This window comes from Pholis gunnellus (assembly GCF_910591455.1).
Source record: "Pholis gunnellus genome assembly, chromosome: 12".
NCBI lineage: Eukaryota > Metazoa > Chordata > Actinopteri > Perciformes > Pholidae > Pholis > Pholis gunnellus.
The window spans coordinates 14,059,646-14,073,166 of NC_136539.1; the positions used below are offsets into that span (position 1 = coordinate 14,059,646).

The 13,521-nt window shown below is 41.5% G+C and overlaps 1 protein-coding gene across 2 annotated transcripts; it reads left to right on the forward strand.

The window, feature by feature from the left end:
* The first annotated feature begins 340 nt into the window (after nucleotides 1–340).
* Nucleotides 341–13,311, forward strand: LOC306703861 (WD repeat, SAM and U-box domain-containing protein 1). 2 transcript variants are annotated; one of them, XM_079169993.1, is made up of 12 exons: nucleotides 341–375; nucleotides 459–930; nucleotides 1,407–1,594; nucleotides 2,315–2,401; nucleotides 4,052–4,145; nucleotides 4,632–4,665; nucleotides 4,826–4,866; nucleotides 5,241–5,347; nucleotides 5,911–5,940; nucleotides 8,703–8,879; nucleotides 12,655–12,789; nucleotides 12,875–13,311. In XM_079169993.1, the coding sequence occupies exons 2-12, from the start codon at nucleotides 533–535 to the stop codon at nucleotides 13,024–13,026; spliced, it is 1,443 nt and encodes a 480-aa protein (XP_079026119.1). In that variant the 5' UTR covers nucleotides 341–375; nucleotides 459–532; the 3' UTR covers nucleotides 13,027–13,311. The 2 variants fall into 2 exon arrangements, with proteins under 2 accessions (XP_079026119.1, XP_079026118.1); XM_079169992.1 differs by having other exon boundaries at nucleotides 347–930.
* Nucleotides 13,312–13,521: the final 210 nt, after the last annotated feature.

Below are 13,521 nucleotides of genomic sequence, written 5' to 3' on the forward strand. Positions count from 1 at the left end.
AAACTACCCAGCACAATAGAATAGGACAAAGGAGCTCCAGCTCGACCAGCTACAATATAAAATGCTGCAGAATTTGGCAATAATTATAATCCAATAATATAAATATAACACCGAAAAGATACATTCTGGATTATGAGTGTTATTGAATTTAGTGATAATACTTGAGTTAAGTGTTTTTCAATGTCGAGCTTAAAACGGTAGTTTTTCTTTTTATATTTTACTGCAATTACAGGGAAAAAAATGGACTACGAACATTGTGCAACTCAGTCACATGACTGATAACAGCTGTGCGAGATAAACTTGACTGTACAGCTGGAAGAGGAAGTATTTAATGAGAGAACCCGTCGACACATGGGAGCAACCGTTTGTGCTGAGGTTCGTGTCTTTGCGGCATTTTAACAAAAAAAGTTCGACGGACAGACTGCTGTCACCAACAACTCTCCTCTCTCCATTCACAGGCAGATCATTGGGCATTTTGCGCCACCTTGTGACTGAACGTCTCCCTCGGCAGAGCCACACATCTGTCCCCAAGATGGTGTCAATACTTTGCGCTCTTCGGCACCACGCAGACGAGGTCAGCTGCTGCGCGTTCTCTCCGTCTCTCCTCGCCACCTGTTCCGGCGATAAAACCCTCCGTGTTTATGAAACGGCCGACTTCTCGGAGCTTCCGTTCTCCCCTCTGTCGGGCCACGGTTACGGGGTTCACTGCTGCTGCTTCAGCTCATGCGGCCGCTACCTGCTCAGCTGCTCCACGGACGGATCCACCATCGTGTGGGCCGCGGACACGGGTGAGGTGGCCGCGGTGCTGCTGCACCCGGCCCGTAGTCCGCTCCGAGCGTGCGCAATAGCGCCGGACTCCTCCGTGCTGCTGGCAGGGGCCTGCGATGGCACCGTGGCCCTCTGGGATTTCCCCTCCAAGACGTTACGCAGGTACAGTGTGACCCCCAGTGTCAATCATGTTACAGCTGCAAATCAAACCGACCGTAGTCCATCTCAGAGCAATCAAGGGCCAGTTTCCAGCCTTGGATTCATCTTTTAGTGCACAAAGAAAACAGAAACAGGTGAAAAACTGCCGCTTATAATTTCTCAGAGCCCCATGCCACAGTCTTCAAATAGCTTGTTTTATCCGACCAGAAACATGATGATCTAAATAGTTGTTTGACTAACACTGATTTCTCTCTAGCAAACGCTCTCACAACCTGAGTTTAAAGGTTCTTTCTTGAAGTTGGGAATTTGACACAAGTAGGCTCACTTGGTTTCATCTTACTGCCTTTGTCATCAAATAGTCTTTGCATACCATCCTGATTCTTACATTGAAATATTCTGACTGATAAAACTGTCTTCATCTTAGAGAATTACAGCGTTTAATGCTTTTTAATGTGCGTATCTAACATGGCCTATTACAGGTGCAGTGCCGTGAGCGAGGCCAGTGTTGTGGCCTGCTGCTTCTCTCCCTGTGGCCAGATGTTTGTGACGGGCTGCACCCGCGGAGACCTCAAACTGTGGGATACGAACATCAGCCTCCTGCATGCTGAGAAGGACGTCCATGACCTGGGAGTCACCTGCTGCAGCTTTGCACCGCAGTTTAAAGTTGGTGAGTTCTTAGTGTTTTAAAAGGGTCAGTTCACCCAAATCAACAAGAAACATATTTATATTCACTTATTAATAGTGGTGTCTAGACATGCAGGGAGGTAGTTTGTTTGTTGGTGCTTTGGAAGGTTTATTATTTAAGTTTTTTCATGTGTTTCATGTTCATTGATGCTTTTTCCTGCTGTTAACCAGTGTAAACAGAATATCTTTGGGTTTTGGACTTTTGTTGAGACAAAACAAGCAATTTGAAGAAAACTGACTATTCATAATAATAGTGTGTAGATTATATGAACAGAACACTATTTTGGTCACTCTCAGACCTCACTATGGACAGTTTTCATCTGCACTATTACTTCAGTAGAGAGTGGTTCTACTCATTCAACTGTTACTCACAGTATTTGTGATTTTAGGTGAACTAAGCATTCAGTTTGTAGCCTATCAGAAAAAAAGTAAGCTGTTGCATTTTATCCCCGAATCAAGAATGACATGTACATTTGCCACTGCTGGTGAATAAAAAGCACATTTTTGTTATGGAAATCTCCCTTAAATCCAAAAACACTACATTTATGCCACATACAGTGTAAAAGATGCTTGCTGCGTGCTGTAACACTTCACGAACCGTCCGTCAGATGATATTTGTCTTCTTTTGCTATTAAAGTCAGTCAAGCGTGAACATTCAGAAAGAGGGAATGTGGCTGTTTTTTTTGTGTTTGTTGTTCTGCAGATGGCTGCTGTGTGGAGTTTCGACTGGCCTCCTGCGGACAGGACAGCCAGCTGAAAATACGAATTGTTTCCCAGCGTGAAGGGGCAGGTAGGCCGACCCCCCCCCCCCCTCTCCGAGCGCTCCCTCACTCCATCTTGCATGAGAGAGAGAGAGACAGCGACAGATAGAACCTGCTGACTGCTTTAACCTTGAAATCGCTCCGCAGAATAGAGCAATTTTATTAGCGTGTGGAATAAATCAGCCGCTGACCGACTCATTAATAATGGATCACTTTAAGACATTCTGCTGAAATACAGCAGCTGCAGAGGACGGTGTGGAGAGGGAATCAGGTGCACACAGTAAATCCACTGTGACATTCACATCTTGTACATCCTACAGCAGGACACGAACATCTCGTGTATGTCCATAGGTTGTGTAACCAGCCCGCAGACTGTATTTTTCTTTAGTGTGAGTGTGTGTGTGTGAACATGCCATGTTGTTAGTTCCTAAGTAGTGTTGCCGTGGTAACGTGTCCCACATGATGACCCACTGCGGTCCAGTGGGGATTGTTCATCTCTGCGCAGCTTGTAGAAAGACACAGAACAATGTCTGTCCTCGTTTTTTCTACATTCTCTGGAGGAGCTTTCAACAGGAGCTTCCTGAAATGTGCATTTATCTGTTATAGAGGATTGCTTTGCTTTAACCCCTCTTCCACTGTTTTATCAGAAAAAGGACTCGAGTGTAGATCATGCAGGGAAACAAGGGGCACATTTCCGTCTGTATGGAGCATTTTTCTTCTCCGGGCTTCATTTTTGTTTCCAGCCCCATATTTTCATGCCTCCATATCAAACATTAATGGCCCTATTCGAGCAAATTTGTCGTGTTGTCAGTTTTGCAGCCTTTTCCTTTCGCCCAGCAGCACACCTCTCAATCACACATGTCATTTAATTCATTTCCTCAAGTGTGCAGTTAGATTTTGTCAGGTTTGATAATACGTTTTCCTTACTGAGTGGTACGGGTGCTTCACGTCACATCATGAATATGCATGCAAATAACAAATTAAGCTCCCACAGAGCCTGAAATCAGCATTTTTACTCTCATGGAAAAGAGGGACGGTTTAATTCAATACATGTGTGTTTACAGGCTGACAATTTAAATGCTGCTTCAGACGAGTTGGAATTCGGCACATAGAATTATTGCGCGATGAATTATTACGCTGTACTCATAAGTGTCTTTGTATCTTAAGATGTGCGTGTCTCAGGTTTATAGCCAAAAAGAAAATCTTCTGTTTCCAAGCAGCTGTCAGCAGGTGGCACAGCTTCAAAGCAGCAAGACGGTTATTGACAACAAGTTTTGTTGTGGAGTGTGTGTGTGTGCATGTGTGTGTCAGCATCAGAAAGGGACTGAGAGATAATTACTTTTTGTGTTTTTTGGTCAATTTAAGGACAAATTGCAGGAGGTTGGTTGCTGAACGCATACAAACACAAATCTAATTTGAACTCTAAATCTGTGTGTGTTGTGTTCTCAACATGTTGTTGATTACTTTTGGAGACGCATTTCAAACTAAAAAACAGTTAACAGAAGACAGCTTGGGGACAAAAGCCACATCCCTAATTGGGGGAAAAGGCTGATTTTGCGGTCAGTGGTTAAGGTGAGGCGAGTAGGGGTTAGGGAAAGTCTCCAGGAAATGAATGTAGGTCACTGTAAGGTCCCCAAACGTGACCTAAGTAAACATGTGTGTGTTGTTTGCCCCCTCAGCCTGTGTCATGAAGTTGCTGCACACTCTCACCAGCCAGTCGGCTCCAGTTCTGTCTTGTGCCTTCTCTTCTGATGGAGAGCTGCTCGTTTCGGGGTAACGCACACAACACTTCCCCACACACACACACACACACACACACACATGAATGACTCATCTTCACACATGTGTGAGCAGCTCTGATAAACACCTCCTGTGTTGCCAAATGAATCTTGACTTATTATTTATCATTTGCTGTGAAATCGTTTTGCTCATTTGGGATGAATTAAGTTTAAATGAATCCCACTTCCATGTTTGAAATGCTCCTTTTTCTTTCTGTGCTGTAAACGGCAGATGCCACTGCTGAGCACTGATCCAGCTGTTTCTTCAGCAGACCACAGGAGGAGTGTATTCTGTTGTGTTTAAACTTCAGTTTGCATCTCTCTGCTGTTTCTCGTTTTAGCTCAAACACGCCCGAGGTTAATGTGTTCTCTGTTTGTAGCTCTTAAACGTTTTCATCATGTGTGTGTGTTTGTTTGTATTTTGTCTGTACTGCAAATGGATTGGATTCTTGCAAATAACTTTACTCTGATTATTCAACAGTTCGGTGGATAAAAGTGTTGCAATATATGATGCGGTAAGTAAAGGCCAAAAAACACTTTCAAAACAGCTTTTTTTTCTTTTTTGGCTTTGCTGCTTCAGTTAACTACTTTCTAAATAATTTATCCCAACCACTGTAAACACACGGATCCCAAACGTCCCTGTTCTGTCCCTGTTTGTCTGTTCTTTGTTTACAGAACCTGGGAACTCTGCTCCACACTCTGAAACAGCATGACGGGTAGATGATCAGACCTCCCGCGGCTATGCAATCTATGCAGCTATCAGACAAACAGCAAAAGAGTTTCAGATCAAAATGTGTGATTTTTGCCTGATTAGTTTTTTCCCAGAAGCACTTGGTGCAGTGATGCAATAGAATATTCTCCAGCGCTGTGTTCCAGACGGTCATTGAGGTGGCACCGCAGGTGGACACCAGCAGAGCCCTTTGAAGTGCTTGAAAGGATTTAAGATACAGTACCATCTAAGACTGGATTTTAATTTATATTTTATTAAGGGTAGATGGAAGCTGACTTTTAAAGCCGATCTCTTCCTGTGCCAGTTTTAGTCTGACATACACACGCTTCACATTTCTGCTCCTCTTCCTCCTCCCTGCAGGTACGTGACTGCCGTCGCTCTGTCTCCCACCATGCCGTGGATTGCAACCGGCTCCATGGACCGAACCGTAAACGTGTGGCGAATAGGAGATGAAGTCAGCGGAACTGGTAAATACTTAACAGGGAATTGTTTAGGTTGGCGCCTTCAAATGCACAATCACTTCTCCTTTTTTTTTTAACAGACTGTTAGCAGTGGTTCTAAGCTCAGGAGCCATTTGGAGTGCCAAAGCCTCCCTAAAGAGTGTTTTGGGAGATATCCAGCAGAAGAAGCTCCTATTACATGTGTATTGCTGTCTGGCTGCAGTGTCTAGAGGAGGATTTGTCATTGATGTTTATTGGTGGAGCAGGGCAAAGTACCACTAAGCCTCAGAGAACTGTTCTGAATCCTCTTTAAAAAATAGAAGAAAGTTCAGACCAAACATGAAAGAAAACATTTGGAATACTAAATGAAAAGGTGCAATCGTTAGACATCTGGAGGCCTTGAAGTTTTTATCAGGGCAGCTTCCCATCTGCCATTAGTCAGGTTGATGTTGACAAAGCAAATTCCATCTCAATGAAGATCTGCCTTTTTTTATGCCTCTACCTCTTTCTCTCTCTCAATCTCCCCTTTCCTTTAATCTTCTTTCTTTCTTTTTATATTAAAGTTATTCTCTTTTATGTTTTTTCTGCAGCAACTGAATCGAGGCAGACCGTGCGCCAAGGTAAATACATGCATCACGCTGTTTTTCCCCTAGAAATCATCAGCTATTCACAGCTCTCTGAGCTAAAAAAACACTGTTTATTGTGTTTCTATAGCTACTGTATGTCTGGTTGTGTGAACCCATAGAAACCCGAAGGTGCTTTGGTGAAGCTAATGGGGATCCAAAAAAGAAAATGAAATAGCAACTGCCTGGCTTTAAAGGATAAGGCTGGCATTATTCAATATTTTTCTAATGCCAGGAAATCCCATTAAAAGACGAAAACAACAATGTGTTGGTCCGTCTCTTAACACCTTCCCAAGCCCATTCGTTCCTGCTGAATTGTTACAAATGCATCATAAATATGTAGGGTTTCATTTTCAAAAGAGGCTCAGTAATTTCTGAAAACATATGGGCACAGTAGGTGTTAGCTAGCACTGTGACTCTGATTGGTGCAGCCATTCTCATTCCCCTCAGGATTTAGAAGAATAATATGTTGACTGTCTGACTGTCTGCAATACTTGCAAAACAAATGACATTCCCATCAGCCACAGCTGTACTCTATTTAGTCCTTATAAGCAAATGTTAAAGTGCTTAAACTTAGATGGCGGTAAGCATAATATCTGCTAAACATTAGCATGTTAGCATTGTCGCTGTGAGCATAGCGTGCTGATGTGAGCTCCTAACTTAAAGCCCTGCTGAGCCAAAGTGTAGCTTTACAGAGCCGCTAGCTGCCGATTATTTATGCTGGTTTAGCACCTTTTAAACAAGGCAATTAAAGTGCTTTGTATAAGACAATATGAAAAGGCACATGAATACGATTTTTAAGATAAGCTAAAGTGGAACAAAGCAGAATAAGTATTGTAGCAGCTGCTCGGGCGGGACAACCTACCCAGTTAACATTCTTATCAATGTACATAGTTTGGTCAAGTGATTGCTAATATGACTCCAGCTAGCTTTAACCTGAGTACAAGTCTAATCAGCCAGAGTGATTGGAAACACCTGTGTTCATGGGCAGGGTTAGCTGAGGACTGCATGCAGTATACCAAGACTTTATGTATGACATACTGTAATATTTTTTGACTTACTATTCTATGACTTCTTTATGACAAACTATACTATGACTTAATATTACATACTGAAATGAATTTTTATATGGCTTACCAAACTATGACTTTTTTATGACGTACTATATTATGACTTTTTTTATTACATACTGAAATTACTTTTATATCACTTACTATACTATGCGTTTTATGACTTGTGACATACTATACTATTACTGTTATACTATACTTTTTCTTGACTTTTTATTACTTACTATACTATGACTTTTGTTATGACATACTATAATATAGATCTTTTTATATTACTTACTGTACAATGACTTTATATATGACTTAATGTCACTTTTTATTGACTTTTGTATGACTTTCTGTACTATGACTATTTTTTAGAACATACTCTAATGACTCTTTTATTGACATATTATACTATGGGTTTTTAATGATTTTGTTATGACTTACTATACTATGACTCCTTTATGACAAATCGCTCAATAAACAAAGATGAATTTGATTGATCGCATTTTTTTTTCATTATGAAATAGTTCACTCTTGGTTTTTGTCTTTTCATTGGATTAGTTGACAATAAGAAGGAAATAGACCAGCCTCCACATCTCCAGTCTTATCCTGTGAGTAATGGGGATGGTGAAGAAACCCCAGTGTAGACCAAGAACACGCTCGAGAGATTATGTAGCTCATCTGGCTTGTGAACGCCTCGGAATCCCCCAGGAGGAGCCGGAAAACGTTTTCTTGGGAGAGCGATGTCTGGAATACCTATACAGCTTAACCTGCTGCCACCATGACCCGGCCCAGGATAAGCGCCAGAAAATGGACTAATAGATGAGGAAGGAGAGCCTCATGCATCTGTCCATGTAATTAAACACTGCAGTCTGAGCAGCCCCAGTCTGCAGTAAGGCTCTGTGAGGTTTTGATACTTTTGGCACAGTGATTCCATGACTCAGCCTCCCAGACTGGGAGACTCCACACTCCAGGGCTGCAGAGAGGAGGTGGTGTTACTCTGCTCTCTGTCATGCAGACCCCATAAGTGGAAGTTTCCACTCAGTGTAACAGTGCGTGGGGCACGAGTTATGTTTGAAAAGTTTTACTCGAGCCAAAAAAGGGAAAGCCGCATGTTCTGGGGGTGTTACCGAAAACACAATCTTTTTTTTGGACAAAAATATGCATTGATTATGAATTGTCTTGGCTAGCAGTGGTCAGAAGAGGTGGGAAGGGGATCGACCTAACATGTTGGTTAGCGTGGTAATGAGCAGCACCTCCCAGGCTTCAGAGTTATCCTTGACGCAGATAATGACGGGCGATGGGGACCGTGAAGCTGCCGCGGGGTGTCATTAACGGGGCCGGCACACAACAGGCCAGTTTGTCTGGGACTCGTATGATAAACGGTGGCCGCTCACACTCACATAGTGTCGTGTGAAGGTTGATGAGCTGCATGCTGGCACAATCTGAAGTAACACAACCCTGGGATTAACTGTCTTTACTTTGGTAGATCACATGCTATTATGCGAGGTCAGGGATCTGTGTGCAGGAAAAGTAATTGTCACTTCCATATCAGCACAAAGGGAGTGTGTCCTTTTTCTGTGGAGTGCGAGAGAAGTTGTTTGTTTACATCAGATACGTTTTGTTTCAGGAGATAGAAGGGGGGGGGGGGGGGGCGTTTATAATAGCAGGGCACTTGCTCCCTTCCTGTTGTGCGTTTTGCAGGAAGGAAGTTGCCGGGTCACTCCAGGCTGCTGGTTGCTGATTGGTCAGAGGAGGATGTGCAGACTTGGCTCTGTGAGGATGGACTGCAGGAGCTCGTCAGCATCTTTAAAGACAACAACATCGACGGAGCAGAGCTCAGCCAGCTCAACAAGGAAACAGCAGCAGAGCTGAGAATTGGTGAGGACAGGAGTATAAAACACAATCACGCACATTAGTGTACAGTGTGCGCGCGCACACACACACACACAGTGTTTTTGTGGGGATTTACTGTTTGATCCTAAAACCTGACACGCTTCAATTGGATAGCATGATATAAGCCGTTTCTTCTCTTTTTTTTTTTTTATTGATGCTCTGATTTATTTTTCCCCCTCACAACTCTTCCCCAAACAGTGATCTGATTCAGGGACGTGGAGCTGCAACGATTCTATCTGCTTATACAATCACAAATCACGCTGTGAGGACAGTACCCCACGGGATGACCTTTACGTCACAAACGATGATAATCCCTCTGAAAATAAGATTAGTCCCTCCAGGGTCGTCCAAGGTCTCAGTGTGGAAAGTTACTGTACAAACTGCGGCTGTGGACAGCAATGTTAGAGCAGCATAGTACAGTAGCTAACAATGTTAATGCTGACAACGAGCATCATTGTTTTCGCTTATTATTTGATTCGGTTTCTGACAGGGTTAGGGTTTTTACACCTCCGTTTTCTATACATCAACAAATGAAATATATGTTAATCCGTAAGTTTTAGAAGTATTTCAGGTGGATTTCACACCTGTGCCATCATTATGCACTTAACTATTTATTGCACCTGTATTCATCATTAATTCAACCATTATTGAGTATTTCATAAACCATATCATAATCAACCAATCTATGATTTGGTTTAAACACTTTAAACAGAGTATACAAAGTGATTTACAAAAACAACATTATTGCTAATAATTAATTTATAGATGCACATCTTATGAATCCAGACTGCAGAAATCATAAACTATTAGTGAAATATGGAAAAAAACCAAATGACTGTTTTATTATTAGTTTTGATCTGTCACCTTATTTTCCACATTACATGGTCACACACAGTCCTCTGTAGAAAGCCCACCTGCTCAAGAATATGATAAAAGTGCACACATCCTCACTGCAGATTAAAAGCTAATTATTTTCCGCTGAAATAACACATTTTGATGATTGTTAACCTTGTATTTTGTCTCCTTGGTGATGCTTTCTAGTAAGTATTTCAGCACTGCCAGTTTCAGCTCAGCAAATCTTGAATTCTTTATTTTCACACACAGATTTGAGGAGAATGACAGTTGACACACTGACTGCATGAATGCCATAAAGCACAGAAAAGCCCTCTTTACTCTGTGCCGACTGTAATCATGTGACTATCTGCATCCCACCCTTAATCACAGTATAAACGCCCTTCTGGCTATTGTTGTGTTTGCTTTAATTGGACAGCAGTAGACACAGTAAAAAACAACAGTAAAGCCGACTTCCCTTGCATTCTGCTAAGTTATGCAAAGCATGTCCTATGGACTGAGCATCTCTTTTCCATGTGTTTAGTATGGAGGACAGCTCTCATCATTAACAAAGAATAAGGACAGAGGAAACCGCACACGGCCACACTTCCTGTCCTTTTTCTGCTGTGCAACCAACAATCATTTTCCATGCATGCTGTTTGTGTAAGATGGGTGTGCGTGCATAGACACACAGAAAATTAGATTCAAGCTCACTTTACTTAATGAAATATTCATGAATCTTTGAGTGGGGGGGGGGGTGAACTTCCTCTTGGATATAATTCAGTGTATCTCTATGGAGACAACCTCATTCTGCAGTTTTATTGTAGCGTCTCATCAAATTATCAATCTAAATGTAAAGTGGACTGTATAGTACTAATGGCTTCAGTTCTCATGAAAAATGTGGGAACTTATGGAAATCCTAAACCTTATACAGCTGTTAAGTGCCGTTTTACTATTCAAGAGTAATTTATGAGATGAATTGAGGGACTTAATAGGTTCAACGTGTTTCATCGGGAGAAGGCATTTTGATTGAGCAACATCACTTTTCCCGTAGGATTCAAAGTATTTGTGATTGTGACAGCAGGCTGCTGCATCTGCCTGTTTTACTTTAATTAAACTTTAATGCAGGGTTTTCAAGGCACCGAGTTCATCGCATGAAGTCTTTGTCCTGTGTACCTGAATGCTTTCCTCCCTCCCATCTCTATTGTCTGCTCTATGAATGAGTGCATAATTAAGACGGACTCAGAACGTGTCATTTGCTGCAGTAGGAGAACAAGCTGATCTGATTGTGAAAGTCTCTTGGCTTTGTTTGAGGCTGATAGTGTCAAGGATCAAATCTCTTCAGAACATAGTGCCTCTTTACATCTTGACATGTTGGGGTTAGATTTTGGCGACACAAATGACATTTTTAAAATTCAAACTACGAGACATACTCTGTTATTCTTAAACAAAACTAAATCTATCCAGAAGTCTCTTCCATAATGGTTAAAAGCACACATTGTCATCAGTTGCAATTTTAAGCCAAACTGTAGTTTTATCACGTCTTCCAAAAATCATCCCCTTTGTTCTGGTATTCTTTACATAATAACCCATCTGGTTCTAGGTTTGGAAATTGAGCATCCTCAGCACATGTGAACCAATGACGAACCTCAATACAGCTCTGAAACTCTTAGCTACCATTGAGGACACTGAGGTCATAGTGTCTGTGTTTTTCTGGGAATTTAGAGTTGTTAGTAACATGGTGGAGATTACATTCTGCATCGGTGGATATTCTATGGGTTGATTATTAGTTTTTAAACTCAGGTTATTCAATAAAAAGTCAAATGAATAAAAATGTGAAAAGATTATTGTTACAAAACAGGGTCATGGAAAGTTTAACTTTTGTTAACTTAATAGATAAAATATTCAAAATAATTCAAAACATTTTGACACAAAAAAAGTAAGTAAATATTTATTTTTAAATGCTAATTTTATACACTTGAAGAAGATAGAATATGTTTTAAAAAACTGAATTCGATATTATTAAATAACTTCTCACACGACCTGTCTTGCAGTTTGAAACTACACCATGCAACATTGCAAGTATCATAGAACTAGAATGAAATATAGACGGGGAAATGGATGGAATAGTGCGATAGGAGGGATTCTCCAGTCACTAGATTGATTCCCAGAACATCTCTTGGCTCAATATAATTGTTAAGCTGCGGTCTGAAAAAACTTAATTTGTGTGTAAAAACAATATATTTGAGACACAATCTCTTCAGGATTTTATAAAGCTGGTCAGAGTTTATTTTGTACTGCAGCTGCTCACATTCACTGTATCTCGGCCACTATATGCATGCACACGTCCCTAATCACTATGGCTGTAAAAGTCCTCCCTCCATTGTATCAGGTGGTGAAATTTGCAGCTGATGACAAACTCAAAGGATCCTGTCAGTGGGCAGAGACATGCAGCTGTGTGCAGGGTATATATTTGTTTTCCTCTTTTGGCCCTTTATTAAAAATGTTATTCTGGAGCAGAACAATGATAAATGTTAACTTTTAAACTACAACCCACACAAAGTCCTCAGGGGAGACACCTTGCCTGAGTTGTGAGGCAATCATCACACAGTAAACATGTCTGGCTGTCTGTGTCTGGGCACAGATTGATTCAGCCGAGGTCCAGATTTATTCCTGCCTTTGTTTTATCTTAGAGGCCAGAGAGAGGACAAAGTCAATCTGTCGAGTGCCTGTCACAGATTCTGTTCCAACAGAAAAAACACTGATGCATCTTAATGGATTAACTGTAACATTAAATAGATTTTAGCTGGTTTATGTGAAATACTCCGTCTTTGATCATAAATGAATGGATACAAATAATCTTTGCATCAGTAAGCACTGCGAGTGATGTAATTTACCAGTTTCACTAAACAGCGTGTTGGTTTCTCAGAGTCTGTGGGGCTCCGCGGTCGTCTTCTGAGGAAAATCGAGGCCTTGAAGGCAGAGCAGAGTGGCTCAGACGACCCAGATGAGTTTCTGTGTCCGATCACCAGAGAGCTGATGAAGGATCCAGTCATTGCTGCAGGTTAGACAACAAATGCTGGAAAAAAAAAAAACCCGCCCAACGTCTCAGCGTATGTAAGGTGTCACACTGTGCGTCTACTCCACAGATGGGTATTCCTATGAGCGAGAATCCATCGAGAGCTGGATCAGGGGTAAAAACAAAACCAGCCCCATGACAAACCTGCTCCTACAGACCACGCTCCTGACCCCCAACAGATCTCTGAAGATGGCGATAACACGATGGAAGTCGAGCCAGTAGACAGCAGCTCATTTTTAGCTTGTTTGCCAACTAAACAGGTACTTTATCATTATACTGGAGCTGCTCATCTGATAAGAAGTGCTCTTATGATCATGAAGTAATCACTAATATTTGATACCATTACTTGAAGCAACACGATGTAACTGAATTAGAAATAAGACATTTCCTCTCTTAAATACTAGTTGAATTCACAATAAACTAAACGCACCACTGTTCAATACACTCAGAGAAGCGTATGACTGTTCTTTACTTGTGCTACTGTTAGCTTATGTTGTAGTTCTTCCATTATCCTATAAGGAATGGTCACTTGTGCTGTTCTTTGTGCAATTCAGGAACAATAAAGAAAAGCCTCAATCTGATTAATACACTCTAGTTGTAGAGTTACTGTAGGTCTAATGTGACCATCAAGCGGTGGCTAATGTTAGCTAAACTTTACATAGCTATTGCTGTGTCACTTTGTTGACCGTGACCCTTCTCTACTCTTGCACTACATTT